The sequence below is a fragment of the Alosa sapidissima genome, chromosome 11 (assembly GCF_018492685.1).
Source record: "Alosa sapidissima isolate fAloSap1 chromosome 11, fAloSap1.pri, whole genome shotgun sequence".
Taxonomy (NCBI): domain Eukaryota; kingdom Metazoa; phylum Chordata; class Actinopteri; order Clupeiformes; family Clupeidae; genus Alosa; species Alosa sapidissima.
In genome coordinates this window covers 8,776,865-8,792,943 of record NC_055967.1, presented here as the reverse complement: position 1 = coordinate 8,792,943, position 16,079 = coordinate 8,776,865, and the positions used below count along the sequence as shown (strand labels likewise).

The following is a 16,079-nucleotide window of genomic DNA, read 5'->3' as shown; positions in this document are numbered from 1 at the left end:
TTATGTAATTGATATTGTTAGGTAATTGATATGTAGTGCAGCAATTAAAACATGTAGTAAAACAGTGTGGGCTATGATCAAGTTGATAATACTCAACTTAGAAGATGCCACTAAACTGTGATAGATTACATAAAAACACAGGAATATACTATATAAATTATGTTTTATGTTTTCAGGATTCACGGAATTAGCCTACTTATTAAGAACGATATGATATGAAATTAATTCGTACAGAGTAGCATAATATGAAACATGCTGCCTTCCTAGCCTTTTCACGGAAGTAAGACGTCATCGGGTTGCCAGATCCATTAAACTCACCGGTTTTCTGGGGGATTTTTGTGAGTAGGCCTATTGCAGTTTCGGTTGATGTTATTTCATTGACTTTGACCTTACAGTTAACGTTTTTTTTTTTTTAGAAATAGTAGCATATTAGTAGGTTATGCCTCTGTTTCTCGCGTGTAGTGAACATTTTAGACATCAAATCTTGCATTCACTTGAAGTTAACGAAATAAGAACCCAGATAGCAAAACCAGAATGGCAGATAGCGGACCGCTGGTGGTATGCATGCCACTTGTGGTCCGCCGTTGGACCACCATCTCTTTAAATTATACTTGTCATGAATATTAAGAAAAGATATAATGTTATTAAAATAATGTATGGAGTATAACTGAACAAATGAAAACGATTTTAGACAAATAGTGGTAAAATATTGGGCCATTTGTCTGCAACCCACCGGCGGACCGCCAGAGAACCGATGAGCAAAACACTAGTGGACCGCCAGATCTGCCAGTGGGCCGACAGTGGTCCGCCAGCCTCTTGCTATCTAGGAAGATAAAACAATTTAGACTAAACATTTCATTAAGGTCTACTATTGCAATTGCTTGGCCTACTGTGCTTTAAGAAATGTAATGCAAGATCTGTCAAATAGCAATAGGCCAACGAACAGCTGGGACTCTTTTTTGACAAATTTCAAAATCTGTCAGATATTGTCCAAATTATTTTTTATTTCACGTCTAGACATGTGAAATGCATGAACTATGGCAAAAAAAGTGAAAAAAAAATTGGTCTGATTTTTTCGTACTTAGCAGATTTTCTTAGTTTTCACACAAGGTCCGGGGTCAGGAAAAAAGACAGATTTTTTTACTGTTTGAGAACTTTACCTCCAATACATGAACTGAATTTGACAGTCTTTTTTACATTTCCACAACTATTGCAATAATTTTAAACACACTAGAATGCATGGCACGTCATGCATAAAATATATTTCATATATGTTCCATAAAACTACACAAAAGTAAAAGGGGTATTTGTACATTTGGCCAGTGAAGAGTCAGTTTGGGGGGTAGGCTACTTCAAGGCTGGTAACGTCTCTACTTACCTGGTGCCTATGTAGCCTTTTAACAATTTTATTGGATGACACGCTCTTTCAGTTGTTTAATCAGAGTATATGATATATTGGCTAACTAGCATATCAAACCCACAATAACTTCCTTGGGCATGTCTCAACATGTCTGTGAGCATTGTTTTAGGAGGATGGATATAACCACTCTTGGCAACCAACGGCCCCCAGATATCCAACCAGCCAACGCAGCGAACTTCAGGTACAGGGAGAGAAGACCAATCAATCTGCGTATGTGAAAATCGTCTACTCGCTAAAATGCCTGTAAGTATGATTGTTCTTTTCACATTTAAAAAGAGATATATTATTATGACAATCGTTTGCGTCGATAAATCACGATCGACACTACCAGACTGCGGTGCTCGTAGCGTTTTCAGTCATTTCTGTGTGCGTACTGAAAAAGTTTTTTCTCTTATCACATGGCGCGCCGAGAAAGGCTTTGTTGCTGGCAGGCCTGATATTATTTTGCACATGTCAGTCGCGTACAAGTACAACAGTTCACTTTTATAACAACTTGTATTACTGTTTTGTCGCGTATGTTAAGCATTTGTTTGATATTTCAACGTCAGTGTAAGGATGTTTACATTATAGCTAAATGCATTAGCCCACCAGGAACCAACTTACCAAATGCAGGCTAGCATGTTCCGATTCGCAGTGCTAGAAAACAAACATATGTTTTAGCCCATTTGTTTTGTGACATATAAAAGGTTCCGACAATATGCATCAACTTTCTCTGTGTCGCGGTCAGTCAGAAAGTATTCAGTGGTGGTCGCTTGTTTTGTTGTCATCTCATTAATTTAACCCCTGCATCGCCCATCCGTGTTGTCTTTGGTGAAATTGTAGGCCTTGGTTTGGCTGACACCTTAGCAGAGCGAGTAGCTCAGCTTTGAGATCGAAAATATGTTTCACTTCCAGCCATGGCGTTTTTTATAATGAGGGGTAATTTTATCGTTTCAGAAACATTGATATTGAATTGTAGTTGTTTTTTCTTGTCATTGCACAGTTGGCAAAAGACCTGCTCCATCCTTCTCTGGACTTTGAGAGAAAGCAGCACAAGAAAAAGAGACTTGTACAGTGTCCCAACTCTTACTTCATGGATGTGAAATGTCCAGGTAGTTGACTCAGCTGACAGACTTTACAATCAGCCACTGACTAATTCACAAGACTGAAACCAGTGTGAGGTGTGCTGCCTTACTGTATCTTTACTGTACTGTTAATTTTCTCTACAGGATGCTATAAAATCACAACTGTGTTCAGCCATGCCCAGACAGTGGTGCTGTGTGTGGGGTGTTCCACAGTGCTCTGTCAACCCACGGGTGGAAAGGCCAGGCTGACAGAAGGTATGAACCATTTGCACATACAGTGATGATACAGAATGATACAAGATGGTACCCTTGGACATTGAAATGAACTACAAGTCAGAAGTGTTTTGATTACTTATATGAATGTCTTCTTTCATACATTAAAAAATCATAATTGACAAAGTGGGATATAACAAGCTACATTTATGTAAATTGGTAAGTGAAACAAAATAGTAATGTAGGATCAATGTCAGGCTGCAATGACTGAGTGCAATTAACGTTACATGGAGTATTAAGCATTTTCCCCACAATCTGTTTTTTAGGTTGTTCCTTCAGGAGAAAGCAACACTGAAAAGGATGATGAAATGGAATTAATGATCATGCCGGAAGTGGCATCACTGATCAATGCCTTAACTATTCATTGATTGCAATGAATGAAGTATTGATATGTAATTATGTATGAATGGTACATGGCAGGTTGTTTCTACCATGTAATCAGTCTCCCTTTTCTCAATAAAGATGCTAATATCATGCAAACATACATTTATGTGCATTCAGTTCAGTTTCAGATTTTTTGTATGTGCAAATGTTTCTATGCCAGTTCTTCACTATTTGGACACCAGTGCAGACACATGGGTTGATATTAGTCTGCATATGGCTCCCCCTATACCATCATTTAAGCTTTAGTAATCTTCCCTAATATAAGATCTCTGAGAATTAAAAATGGTACTGCTCTAAACTCTTGCCAGATTGGAATAATAAGTAAAATACTCACTGTCTCAAGATGCATACAGTACATAATATAATTTATTAAAAAGTGAGCTTTACAGGTCTGCTAAATTACTAATTCAAGATTTTAACAACGGTGCCATCTTTTGTACAGCTAAGTCATTTCACTGTACACTTTTACCCTGAAGATTCAAACAGGAAGCGTATGTTATTGTCCGAGGGCATTAATTTGGCGTTAAATAAGTCTAGTGTCTCAGTTACAAATGAGGAAACAACAGCTATATATTTGCATGACCTCATTTTATTTGAGAAATAAGAATAACAATGTACAGGTCAGTATTGTGAGAGGAGGTGTTACCTTCATAGAAAGCATACAATGACCCATCATCTTCAATAAAGGCCCATGTGCAATTAGAAAAAAATAAAAATAAACTGAAAAACCACACAAAGATTTCAGTCTTTCTCTTCGGCAAAACAAGACCACAAATAGATAGGTACACCACACACAGACAGCACATTAATGAGATGCATGCAAAATACAGTGGTATCCAATTCCTAAGGATAAAACAAGACAATCAGAAAACACACTTCCATTGAGGGGACAATAAATATAAAGAAACTTGCATAATCACATGGTCCATGTCTCCCATTGCACATATAGTCCTGCATGTTTAACATAAGTGGACAGGTGAAGCATATGTTTCACAGGTGTACAGACTTGGGTTGTGTGGTCAGTGTGAACCACTGACGCTTCACTAAGTCTTCAAAAGGTGGGAGATTATTCATGGCCTATCCAGGAATTGGAACAGTGGTGTTCAGTATACAGGTAAACTCACATTACAGCTGCAGTATAATAATAAAAAAGGGTGTGTGGGGGCTGGCTGAACAGGGTTATGAAAAAACGATTCTTGAAAAAAAAAAAAAGGAGTTTGCACACTTGTGTTTGGACTGTGTGTGGACTCTTCTTTTATTCAGGAATGGTTTTCGACACCTGTCCTGCCCTTGGTATGTGCACAATGACCTCCTCCCCCTTCTGAGCGTGATAAGAGTTGTGTACAATCACTGTGTTTGACATTGGACGCCATGACTCCTGGGCCCCTCCTCGTCCTCCTCGTAGGCCTCCCTGCTTTGGCTCCTCCTCTGGGATTCGGAGTCCATGTCACAGAGGTCCACCTCCTCCATGTCCTCCGAGATCATAACATCGTCGCGCTCCGGAAGGAGGCTCTCCAGCTGAGGGAGGCGGTGTTCAGGAAGCCAGTTCTTTTCTGGGAATTCCACCTGGGAGAACAACAAGTGTGTTTTACTTTAGATGGTACTGCCCTTCCGCCTCCTTGTGATGTATCACTGCCAACACAATGGTGACAGTGACCCAAAGACTGGCCAAACAATCTGACAGCCACAACACTTGTACATTTGAAATATTACTCTTCATAGACCATTCATTAGACTTCCATTCTCTTTAGTAAATGCTTCACAATATCCTAACTACAGAGCAAGGCAGTATCACCGCTATTACATTGATATAAGTAAAATATATGTATCTATTAAATTATAGATATTTCTATGTGAAGTGAATCTCATATTACTACCGTGAAGGGTAGAAGCATCTTGCATTCCTTTTTTTTTTTCTTTTCACTTGCACTCCTAATTTTTTCCTTTTCACTTTTTGCACGAGTTGCACTTTATGCATACAATAATATTGACATCTACAGTATACATACCTGGAACTGAATGATGAGCAGTCCTTTCTCAAATGGTTGCTTGTGCACTGGCATGCCTTCTCCTTGGACACACTTGATGTCGCCATGCTTCACCACTTGACCTGCAGAGGAGCAAGTGAACATTACCCTCAACATCACAGCCAGTATAGCAAAAAGCATGTGGGCACACCTTACAACAATGTGTGTGTCCTTTTCCAATTGGCATTTTGCAGCACTGACACACTGCTACTTTAGAGTATAAAGAAAGGCTACAAGGCGAGGAGGAAGCAAAGCTTACCTGGTGGAGAGTTGATGATCAGTGTTCTGTTGTCTAAGGTGTAGATGCTCTTCTTAAAGCCGCAGAGCGCCTCCACGAGTTTGATATTCATCTTTGTGATGAGGTTGTCATCCTGCCGTTGGAAGATAGAGTGTTCTTTCTGGTCCAGAACAATGATGACATCACCGGGTTCTAAGCCAGGTTCCTGGTCTCCCTCTCCATGGAATGTGATTTTCTGACCATCTTTCATACCTAGGGTGAGGAACATTACAGTTGTCACCTGACAGATCATACATAGCAATTATTCAACAATGGTTAATATACTGTCACCGGGCATTATTTTTATTTCAATGATATGTACACTTGATTAACACTTGATGAGCACATTTTAAGGGGTAAAAAAGGAAAAAAGAAAATCAAGCATGAAACCAAAATATTTTTTATATCCTTGTTATTGGAACACAATACATTTTAGGCATACTCTCTGGGGGGAAATAAGGTTTCTGGATACAAATAACATCTGTATACATTACTATGAATTTACCAATACAATACTAAGATATAATACAACTTTATTGTAGTTACTCAAGCCACAAACTGTACATGTTCAAGAAAAAAAGCCTTCATACCTTTGTCAATGTGCACTTCCAGAATCTTCTTCTTGCGCTCCACCTTGTGCCCGTTGCAGTTCTTGCAGCGGTCTTTGGCACTGAAGCTGTCTCCCTGGCCCTGGCAGTCACTGCACATACTCTGGATCTGTTGGATCATGCCCGGCCCGATCTGCTGCACCTGGATCTGGACGCCTCTGCCTTTGCAGTTTGAGCACTTCTGTAGGGTGCCCTTCTTGCCACCATAACCTGCCACGAGCCAAGAGTAACTGTTAAGTGTTGGACATGTCAGACATTCATATTGTTATATTGCTACATTGAACCATTACTTCTTAAAGGGAGCAAAGAAAACTTGTTATTGCATGATTATTTTATGTAATACAAATCTGAGCATGACATGATGACAAGACAACGAGAGTCTTCATTTGAACATTCACATTTACTGTATTTGACAATCACATCTGATACCCACCATCACATTTCTCACAGATAACATTCTTCTGAAGGCCAAGTTTTCTGGTTGTGCCATTGTACATTTCTTCCAGTGTGACACTGAGTTGATGAACTACATTCTTCCCTGCAAAAAAGAGATAAATAAATAAATTCAGCCTTCATAAGAATTTACACAAATGCATAGTCTGCTCAACTCATACACACCCACTCACTCCCTTACAGGCACTGACCTGACAAACATGGTCTCAGGAAAATCAGCTTAAATATAGACTAGCATGCTATTTTTGGCAATGTTCTAAATATCACTTCACAGATCTACATTTTTTCACTACCCTATGCATTGCATTATAACTTAAAATAAAACATCAATATGGCCAAATCAGGGTGAAACGACTGGATCTGTACCTCTCCTTTCTCTCTGAGTTCTTCCACCACCACCAAAGAACATGTTGAAAATGTCCATGGGTGAGGAGAACCCCTCTCCTGCCATGCCCCCTTCTTTAATGGCTTGCTCCCCTCCTTGGTCGTACAAGTCCCTCTTCTTTGGATCGGACAGAACCTCATAGGCTTGGGATATGAGCTTAAACTATGATTGAAAATAAAAATAATAATAATTACAAATAAAATGTCGAATCTACAAACCAAATTAATTTGTCAAAACAAATGCTTAGAATCTTCCCAATCAAGGCAAGTTGGCAACATTATTGCAACAGTGGACGTAACGTTAATTTGACAGCAAGGACTCATGCTTCATTTAACCTTCATCTCCAATATCTAAACAAATCTGCTTAAAGCAAAATTAAACAATCGTTCAGCTACCTCTATACTGAAGGAAGCCAGAAATTGGCTAGCTGGCTAACAGCTTGACCAGCTTGTTAACCACTTCGAGAAAGTTCTAGGCATTTCTGTCACTAGTGCATGCACCTTGCTAGCTGATAGCGTCAACGATCTGAACCTTGTATGGAAGCAAATATAAAGACTCAATAATTACCTTTTCTCCTTCATTGGGGTTCTTGTCTGGATGATATTTCAAGGCTAGTTTTCGGTAGGCTTTCTTGATTTCATCTGGCGATGCTTTGGGGCTAACGCCAAGAAGGTCGTAGAAACCGGTCTCTCGAACCATCTTTGTGCAACCTTGTCATTGGAAAAAACAAAATAAATCAATCTAAAAAATAATAATAAAAGAATCATAATCATATCGGAAAACGATAAGACAAATGTCAACTTTAAAACTATGTTGACATTATGTCTTACATTTACAGACTGACAAGCTCCCATTGTTGTAATGTTACTAGATCTATGTCCCTGTAAATAACGTTAACTCAACTGTAAATATCCCTCTCAAATATTTCATAATTTAGGCGAATAACTGAAGACTGACATGTGACAGGTACAAGTCAAGCCGAAAGTAAATATTACTTACTATGTCTGCTTTTATCAATGTTATGTTACGCCGCTGACGTTAGGCTACCTCTATCATCAGTGAAGCTTGATTCTCAAGTCGCATGGCTAGCGCTTTATATAAGGTTCTACGGTACAGAACTTTCTGGAGCTTGCGCTTGCAGTGACGCCGGAAATTTCGCTGCGTGCCGTAGAACTGTACACCTATCTAGCCTACTGGTCTAAACCGGTAGCCCTAAATGGTGAGGTGAACTGGTTGATGTGGGATAGTGGTTTGACAGACCTATTATGTTCTGTCCATTTAATAATAGCAACAATAGTAGTAGCCTAGTCCTAATAATAATAATAATAATAATAATAATATGCAAAAAAAAAATCTTTAGAACATAGTTATGCTGATGAAAAATATATAGGCTATTAGCCTACCTGTAGCATTTCATTCAAATGTAGGCCTACTAGGCTACATTTGCAGTTTAGGCCCTACCTCAATTTCCAATTCACAAACTATGAGGACTAGTAGGCTAGGCTGATAGATTGAACAACAGGTCTTCCTAATGCCCAACCTGGTTTTAGATTCTGAGGATTTTCAGTTCACTGGAATGTTTTTGATAGACATGTCAAACTCCACCTCATGTGGTAGAGGTGTTTTTTAAGCAAAATCTCAGCATTTGCATATAAAAGGCCCAAGCTCATTGAGATGCAGAACATGTCCTTGCCTTAAAGACACAGACCCATAAAACTGTCTGTAAACTTTGAACAAGCCCAACTTTTACTTCATGAGCACCATGCACACACCTGAAAGAGCAGCAGCTCAGCACAACTCAAATCATTTCTAATGCTCCAGTGAGGCTGAAGTATCCTTTATTTTCTCATGACTGCAGAGTTATGGTGACCCTTGGTGGAGCCCCAAACCCAATGGAGGGGGGCAGTGCACTCCTCACTCCTCATTGTGCCAAGGACTGGGAAGGAAAGAGATGCACACACACACACATACATACGTTGCAGCGGGCATCATGGCCAGTTGCTGTGAAACATCCCAGCTGGCAGATCTGAATCTGCAAGAAAAAACCCATGAGAATGGGGAAATTCCAAGAAATAGGTATGTTATTCTGTTATTAATTTGTAGCCTAACTTAGGTTATAGGTGAACATTAAGACGCCGCAATCATGAGCTCAAAGTGGTGGCATTTCTGAATATGGAGTAGCCTATATCGTTCATCCATGTGGTTTTACTCTGGTCCTCTAAAATGGATACTGCACCTGGACCTATATCACCCAGCAAAGAGATATCTGATTTGTCGGTTTCTCTCACATTTCAGCTTATGTTAATAACACTGACAAACACAGAAGACAATTTTGATTCATCTTCTGAACTATACTTCTGTAATATATTTATGTTATTAAATATTCCTAATGTGCATGGTGGCCTTTATTGGGCATTATTGGCTATTTTGCTTTACTAGTTGTTCTGATATTTGTTTTGATTTGTTTTCCACATCATGTCACTGTTGTATATAATGTTAGAAGATAAATTATGTGAATCATGCAAAAAACCAAACAAAACAAAACAAAAAAACTGTAAGTTATCACAGTGCGCACAAATAAGCTCCCAGTTTCTTGTCTGCTAAATGAGTTTTATTTTGGCTGATCGTCATTCATTTTGTGCTGAACCGGCAAGTTCTGACTTCATTAAAATCTATTGTGATATGTATTGAAAGAACAGAATCTCTTTATCTTGAGCTTTCTGGAGGAGGAAAGAAAGCTGTCACCTTGGTGCACTATTTGTCCTTGCCACCAACACACTCAGAATCAGAATGAGGATCGGAAGTGAAAAATCAATGGCTGCCAGGTTTTTGCCGTCCTGCTGATTTTTTCAGAAAACGCCGGCACCGAAAGAACATTCCTCCCTTTGAAAGAACTTCATTACAGCCTTCTAAATATTCAGAGATGCACGTATTCCCCGAGTTTTTCTGCCTTTCACCTACATTTTAGTTTATTTAAAAAAAAAAAGTTTCCCAGGCTTATGGGGACAACCTGTTCCCTGGCCTTCTATTTGCTCCTCTCTCAGCTTACAAAGCCACTGGGGGCTTTTGGCTGGGTAGTTCAAAAAGTCTGACATTGTGTGCGGTGACAATAACCCTGGGCATCAGGACCATGTGATCTGCTGGGAGCAGCGGTGGCAGCCTAGGCCCCCAGAGCTCCAGGGGAGGTTGAGCCCAGCGTCCTCTCAGGGACCTGTTTCCTCTCTCTCTTTCTCTCTCTCTCTCTGTCTGTCTCTCTCTCTACCTTGTAGCCTGGATTCCTCGCCACAGGGTCCAATGACAGACCCCAAGAAGGAGGGAGAGGATCAGGATGCATCCCGTGAGTAGGCCGTCTGCTGCCCAAAAATCTGTGTGTGAATGAGGGAGTAAAATAGATTTTAAACCACAGATGACTAACCAGATACAGAACATAGGAAGGACCAGATATGTATAACCAGGGCAGGAGTGTTGGTAATGCCGCTAATACTTATTTAGAGATTTTAAGTTAGGTTGGAAGGTTGTTTGAAGGCATTTGCTGATAGTTACAAATGTCAACAAATACAATAACATTTCTAAAAGAGAAAAAGTGCTCTGAATACACAATAAATGCCATCAAAATAACGTCAGTCTTGACACATTTTCAGCAAAAAAGATCATGCTGTCTTCTAAAGATTCTGAGCTTGTGATTCGTGTAAACAACCCCCTGTCTGTCACAGAAGCCCAGAGGAGGAGTGTGGAGGAGGTGTTGGCCAGTGCCGTTCTGGCTCCGGCTCAGTCTCTGTGGACCACAGAGGCCAGTAACTCTGTGCTGCTCAGGATAGATGAGGACTGTCCAGAGGAGCCCGTCACTGTCCACCAGATGTTCATGGCCTCCGTGCAGAGGTACGGGGGTGTATTTGCCCTCGCCACCAAGAAGAACGAGAAATGGGAGAAAATTACTTTTTCTGACTACTATCACTGCTGCCGAAAGGCCGCTAAGAGTTTCCTTAAGGTGTGAGACAATGTATAATATAATTTTAGAACGTTCAGTTTGTAGGGCTTCATTTGTTTACTTGGTCATAATCAGTGTGTTTATTTGTATACTTTGTTTATGTGTGTTTATTTTGTCTAATTCATGTTGAAAAATAAAGCTTGGTCTCGAGCGGTTCCATAGTGTAGCCATTCTGGGGTTTAACTCTGCAGAGTGGTTCATGTCAGCTATCGGCGGAATCTTTGCTGGGTGAGATTTGCTTTTTCACAGTTTAGTAAACAAATGCCCCCTGGATCTAATCTATAAACATCTGAGAGGAAATCCTCAGTAACCAGTCAATCATTTTCTTTTTTCCAGGGGTATTATGACAGGGATCTATGCCACCAATTCTCCAGAGGCATGTCATTATGTGGCCAGTGACTCTAAAGCTAACATAATTGTAGTGGAAAACCAAAAGCAACTGGACAAAATCTTACAGGTAACAGGTCTAATGTGTGTCAGCCCATATTATATCACCTCTCCATAGTTACAGTTGACGTGAATCGTTAATAAATGGATGTGTTTTCCTATGCAGATAAAGGAACAGCTGCCCCATTTGAAAGCCATAGTGCAGTACTCTGAACCTCTCCAAAACAAACTACCCAATCTCTACTCGGTGAATTTTTAACACTGCAGTGTATTATTAATCTTGATCTTATCATCACACAAACAAAAAACGTAACAGCATTTATTTACTCACCAGTGGGAAGAATTTATGGAGCTGGGGTTGGAGGTGCCTGATAAGGAACTTGATGACATCATCAGTAGCCAGAGACCCAATCAGTGTTGTGTTCTTATTTACACTTCCGGGACTACAGGCATGCCCAAAGGAGTTATGCTCAGTCATGATAATGTGAGTATTCCTCTGGTTATGGACCATGGAGATTTGGGAAGTTTCAGACTGACGTGTTATAGGTACAGTTGATACCCTACCAGAAAGACCTCAGTGCTAAACACAGTCTTCAAGTTTAATTCACATATTTCATACCATTCTCATTACCTATTTATTGTTTATGCATCAAATGTATTATAATAATTTTTAAACAACCACTTAGGAATAGATCTCACTTGCTAGGGAATGTCCAGTAATTGTCCTGTCTTACCCCACAGTCATGTTGGTGGTGGTGCCTGCTAACCTGTGCTCTGTTGAATCACAGATCACCTGGACAGCCATCCACGCTAGCCGGGCAGGAGACATGCAGCCGGCAGACACCAAACAGGAGTCCCTGGTGAGCTACCTGCCCCTCAGCCACATCGCTGCCCAGATCTATGACCTGTGGACGGGCATCCAGTGGGGAGAACTGGTCTACTTTGCGCAGCCTGATGCTCTCAAGGTAGGAGCTACTGTGCATGGGGGAGGTGTCTGTGATCACTACAGGATATCAGTGAAGAAGGATGAAGGAAAATACAGACCATGACTGAGCGGACGTGGTGATTTAGTAAAGTTGCATGCTTCGTTTAATGTTTCAACAGGAAGCTGTCAAGTCCTACCTATTTGTTTCTTCCTGACCCTTCCTGACCCTAAACCCTTTCCGACCCTAAATGTGAAACCAATCAATAATGTCTATAGTTGTGATCAACCATCTGATAAGCTTACTCTAATCCCACTTGTACTCTCTCATGCACCCTACCTGCATTGCTGTTGATCCAGGGGAGTTTAATAGGCACACTAAAGGAAGTGCGCCCTTCCTCCCACATGGGAGTCCCTCGTGTTTGGGAAAAAATGATGGAGAAGATAAAAGAGGGAATCTCTCAGTGTGGCTACATGAAAAAGAAACTGGTGGCGTGGGCCATGTCAGTGAGTTTGGAGGCTAACCAAAGGTGTGCCAACAAGTAAGCGAACAGTGATTTTCCTAATTCATCTGTTAATTATCGGCCAACACCCCGTAAAGAGTGAGTCTTACTTGATGCTGATGCAAGCCTATCACCTGTTTTTCAGGGATGGGGAGAAGCCTTTTCTCTTTGCCCTTGCTGACGGGTTGGTTCTGGAGAAACTGCGAGCAGAGTTGGGCTTCTCCTGCTGCCAGAAGTTCTTTTCTGGAGCCGCGCCCATAGGGAGTGAAACGGTCCAGTTCTTCTTGGGCCTGAACATTCGCCTGTATGAGGCCTACGGCATGAGTGAGAGCACGGGGCCTCACTTTATGTCGGGTCCTAAGGCTTACAAACTACCTAGGTAAGCACCCCTTACACCTCCCATATTGGCCATCCTGTCTCTCCTGTCTACATTGGTCTCAAATCCACAATATGAATGCAAGAATCATTAAATAAAAATGCAAAGAGTAAGTGCAGTAATCATCAGTATACCGGTAGTACTTACAGTTAATTGATACATTTTATTATTACTCTGTATGAATGTAATTGAGGATTGTTGTGATTACAGCTGTGGTAAAGTTGTTCCAGGCTGCAAGTGTAAACTGGCTGACATTGACTCAGAAGGAACTGGGGAGGTGTGTTTCTGGGGCCGAAACGTCTTCATGGGTTTCCTCAACATGGAGGACAAGACGAGGGAGGCTCTGGACGAGGAAGGCTGGCTACGCTCAGGAGACCTGGGCAAGGTGGATGAGGAGGGTTTCCTCTACATCACTGGAAGGATAAAAGGTACTAACATAGTACTTACATGGGTGTACATAAGCATTGTCTACATGCCCCTAAACAAGCTTCATACTGTATGTTGTGGAGGACTCATATTCTATGTTGCACTGGTCCAACAAAAACGTACAGTATGTATGACTAAATGACATACATTTACAGCAACTAGAGTAAAACCTGACTTGGCTTGATTTGACTTGACTTAAAGCTGCAGTTGGCAAGTCTGACTGATTGAGGGGACTTAGCCAAAATGTTGAATGTTTACAACTCATGCCCCTCCCCCACTACCACCGAGCACCCTCTCATGGAGTTTGTGCTCGTCAGTGTGCACCAGACTGCACCAGACTGTGATTGATAGTCAGATCTCACACAGCCCTCTTCTGATTGGACACAGTATAGTTATGGGCAGATAAGAGGTAAAATCACAAGCAGAATGGAAGCTGAAAAGAAAATCCGTTAGTATAGTAAATCATACAGATTAAACAGCTGACATATTGTATTTCAATATATATCTTCTATTACATGTTTCCTTGAATGTATTGGAAAATGTCAAATCCCCCAATTGGGACTTTATTTTTTCATGTCATGTTCATGTTATGTACTGTAGCTTGAAAAAATCGTAGATCATTTCTTATTTTGTTGTCACATTTGTTCTGTTACTCTGCTTGAGAAATGTCACAGATAATTTCTAGACATTACAAAAAAAATTGTAGTCCTTTTGATGTTGCACAGCTTGAGAGGTCACTGTGGCCCTGCTGTCTTCTCACAGAGCTTATCATCACAGCGGGGGGAGAAAACATCCCCCCTGTGCCCATCGAGGACGCAGTGAAGAAAGAGCTACCCATTATCAGCAATGCCATGCTAATCGGGGACAAGAGGAAGTTCCTGTCCATGCTGCTCACCTTGAAGGTAACAAACACTGTGGCTGGCTGTCTGGAAAGACAGGCTACAGTAAGAGGATGACCTTAAAGGTAATGCAGTTATAATGGCCACAGTGCAATGTCCTTGTGGTGAGTCATGAAGAATTGAACAAGAGCTCAAACAAGGGAAGATGAAACATGAGAGCTTTGAGCTTGCCAAATGATAGCTACAATTTTTGGCCATGCTGGTGTAGTCCTAGCATATGCCATAATGTCATACTGTAGTTGTAAGCCCAATTTGCCCTGTTTCAGTGCTTGAGTAACCCAGAGTCCATGGAGCCGATGGATGACCTGAGCTTGGAGGCGGTGGAGTTCTGCCAGCACCTGGGCAGTCAGGCTACCAAGGTGTCCGATATCACCAGCAGCAGAGACAATGCCGTGTACCAGTCCATCCACGAGGCCATCAACAAGGTCAACTCCAGAGCCACCTCCAATGCCCAGCGCATACAGAAATGGACCATACTTCCCAGAGACTTCTCAATCTCCGGAGGCGAGCTAGGTAAGGTGTCTCACCAATCACCAAACCTGCTATAGTCATGTGAAAAGTGATGGGAAGATATATTCCCCCCCCCATTCTAAAAATGACATGACAATTTTGCCATCTTGTCTTTTTAATGTTGGTGCTTCTTATTACTAGCTTCTGAAGAACAAGACAGCATGTTTTCTGGAGATTCTAATGTAGTCATGGGTTTTTTTCTCAGGAAGTGTCTATGTGCTGACAAGGCTGTTCAGATTAGATGGATTTGATTCCATCAAACACACTTATAGCAGAAGTCTGTTGTTCATTTTTTTTAGTTGTACACATTTTATCTCTAAACCAGGCTAAACCAAGCCAAGAACTAGCCAGTTTTTTGTGAATGTTAATGCTACAGCTATTTCCTGATTACAATGAGATATATGTAAACCAAGAAGTCGTGACAGGGTGTACAGGTTATGAGTTCATCTCCTGTTGATAAAAATGTCTCAGCAATTAAATGTGGCATATCTGATCACATCCAACCCTTAGGTCCAACTATGAAACTGCGTCGTCCTGTTGTCCTGAAGATGTACCACAGCGAGATCGAGAACTTCTACAAAGAGTAGGACAAATCCTCCTGTCAGCAATGAATTAATACCAGTATTTTGCCTGTGGACCTACACACTGTAAACACTTAATATGAATCTTAGGGAAGCAGCCAGATAGCACTACAAAGACATTTATGGCCATTCTCTAACCAAGTGTCTGAATTTATAGAGCGGCCAGTTACAACCCTGTAGTTGCCACAACAGCCTAGCATACAACACTGCTTGTCTAGGGATTTTAGGACAATAGCTGGAATATTGTTGTTCCACACTACCCTGTTGTATGTTTTGTTCACGCAGTTCACAGCATAATGAGTAAATATTTTACACACCCTCCTCTGTTGTGGGGCTGTTGAATGTTACTTTTTGATTTTCTCATGGAAATGAAATTGATGCAACTCTGGTGACTAGAATAGATTCACCGTCATGAGGTAGACTCTCAGAGAGGAGCGGAAGGCATGCCTACATGAGATCACATTCCATTTAAACAGGCACTGATCAACACTGGATCACCATACTAAGCAACAGCTGCTTGGAATGTACGAGAAGGGTTACAACATTAGTCACTAGAAGGCACTCACTGATTGGGACATGATCTCATTACCTTTTCT

At 41.0% G+C, this 16,079-nt stretch overlaps 3 protein-coding genes across 4 annotated transcripts; 2 read left to right on the top strand and 1 right to left on the bottom strand.

Annotated features, from left to right (window-relative positions):
• Positions 1-1,513: 1,513 nt before the first annotated feature.
• On the top strand, positions 1,514-3,241 carry rps27l (ribosomal protein S27 like). Its single transcript, XM_042109129.1, has 4 exons — positions 1,514-1,663; positions 2,403-2,511; positions 2,629-2,739; positions 3,024-3,241. Exons 1-4 carry the CDS (start codon positions 1,658-1,660, stop codon positions 3,050-3,052), a joined length of 255 nt encoding a protein of 84 aa, XP_041965063.1. The 5' UTR covers positions 1,514-1,657; the 3' UTR covers positions 3,053-3,241.
• Positions 3,242-3,712: 471 nt separating this feature from the next.
• On the bottom strand, positions 3,713-8,051 carry dnaja (DnaJ heat shock protein family (Hsp40) member A). Its single transcript, XM_042109127.1, has 8 exons — positions 7,891-8,051; positions 7,459-7,601; positions 6,873-7,053; positions 6,487-6,591; positions 6,036-6,263; positions 5,428-5,658; positions 5,151-5,251; positions 3,713-4,707 (listed from the first exon to the last, which is right to left on the bottom strand). The coding sequence occupies exons 2-8, from the start codon at positions 7,588-7,590 to the stop codon at positions 4,489-4,491; spliced, it is 1,197 nt and encodes a 398-aa protein (XP_041965061.1). The 5' UTR covers positions 7,591-7,601; positions 7,891-8,051; the 3' UTR covers positions 3,713-4,488.
• A 665-nt stretch (positions 8,052-8,716) lies between these two features.
• Positions 8,717-15,804, top strand: acsbg1 (acyl-CoA synthetase bubblegum family member 1). 2 transcript variants are annotated; one of them, XM_042109125.1, is made up of 14 exons: positions 8,717-8,967; positions 10,161-10,228; positions 10,605-10,879; positions 11,019-11,107; positions 11,216-11,336; positions 11,433-11,513; positions 11,601-11,750; positions 12,055-12,231; positions 12,549-12,730; positions 12,837-13,070; positions 13,278-13,495; positions 14,256-14,395; positions 14,659-14,905; positions 15,413-15,804. In XM_042109125.1, exons 1-14 carry the CDS (start codon positions 8,843-8,845, stop codon positions 15,487-15,489), a joined length of 2,184 nt encoding a protein of 727 aa, XP_041965059.1. In that variant the 5' UTR covers positions 8,717-8,842; the 3' UTR covers positions 15,490-15,804. The 2 variants fall into 2 exon arrangements, with proteins under 2 accessions (XP_041965059.1, XP_041965060.1); XM_042109126.1 differs by lacking the exon at positions 8,717-8,967 and having other exon boundaries at positions 9,613-10,228.
• Positions 15,805-16,079: the final 275 nt, after the last annotated feature.

Excerpts from the sequence above, each read along its gene's own strand:
- rps27l (XM_042109129.1), top strand. Across the intron at positions 2,512-2,628 it reads CATGGATGTGAAATGTCCAG|GATGCTATAAAATCACAACT; the intron begins GTAGTTGACTCA and ends TTTTCTCTACAG. Across the intron at positions 2,740-3,023 it reads AAAGGCCAGGCTGACAGAAG|GTTGTTCCTTCAGGAGAAAG; the intron begins GTATGAACCATT and ends TCTGTTTTTTAG.
- dnaja (XM_042109127.1), bottom strand. The coding sequence starts at position 7,590 with ATGGTTCGAGAGACCGGTTTCTACGACCTTCTTGGCGTTAGCCCCAAA. Across the intron at positions 5,252-5,427 it reads GATCATCAACTCTCCACCAG|GTCAAGTGGTGAAGCATGGC; the intron begins GTAAGCTTTGCT and ends GCTCCTCTGCAG. Across the intron at positions 4,708-5,150 it reads TGCTCATCATTCAGTTCCAG|GTGGAATTCCCAGAAAAGAA; the intron begins GTATGTATACTG and ends TTGTTCTCCCAG.
- acsbg1 (XM_042109125.1), top strand. The coding sequence starts at position 8,843 with ATGCACACACACACACATACATACGTTGCAGCGGGCATCATGGCCAGT. Across the intron at positions 11,514-11,600 it reads AACTACCCAATCTCTACTCG|TGGGAAGAATTTATGGAGCT; the intron begins GTGAATTTTTAA and ends TTTACTCACCAG. Across the intron at positions 14,396-14,658 it reads CCATGCTGCTCACCTTGAAG|TGCTTGAGTAACCCAGAGTC; the intron begins GTAACAAACACT and ends GCCCTGTTTCAG.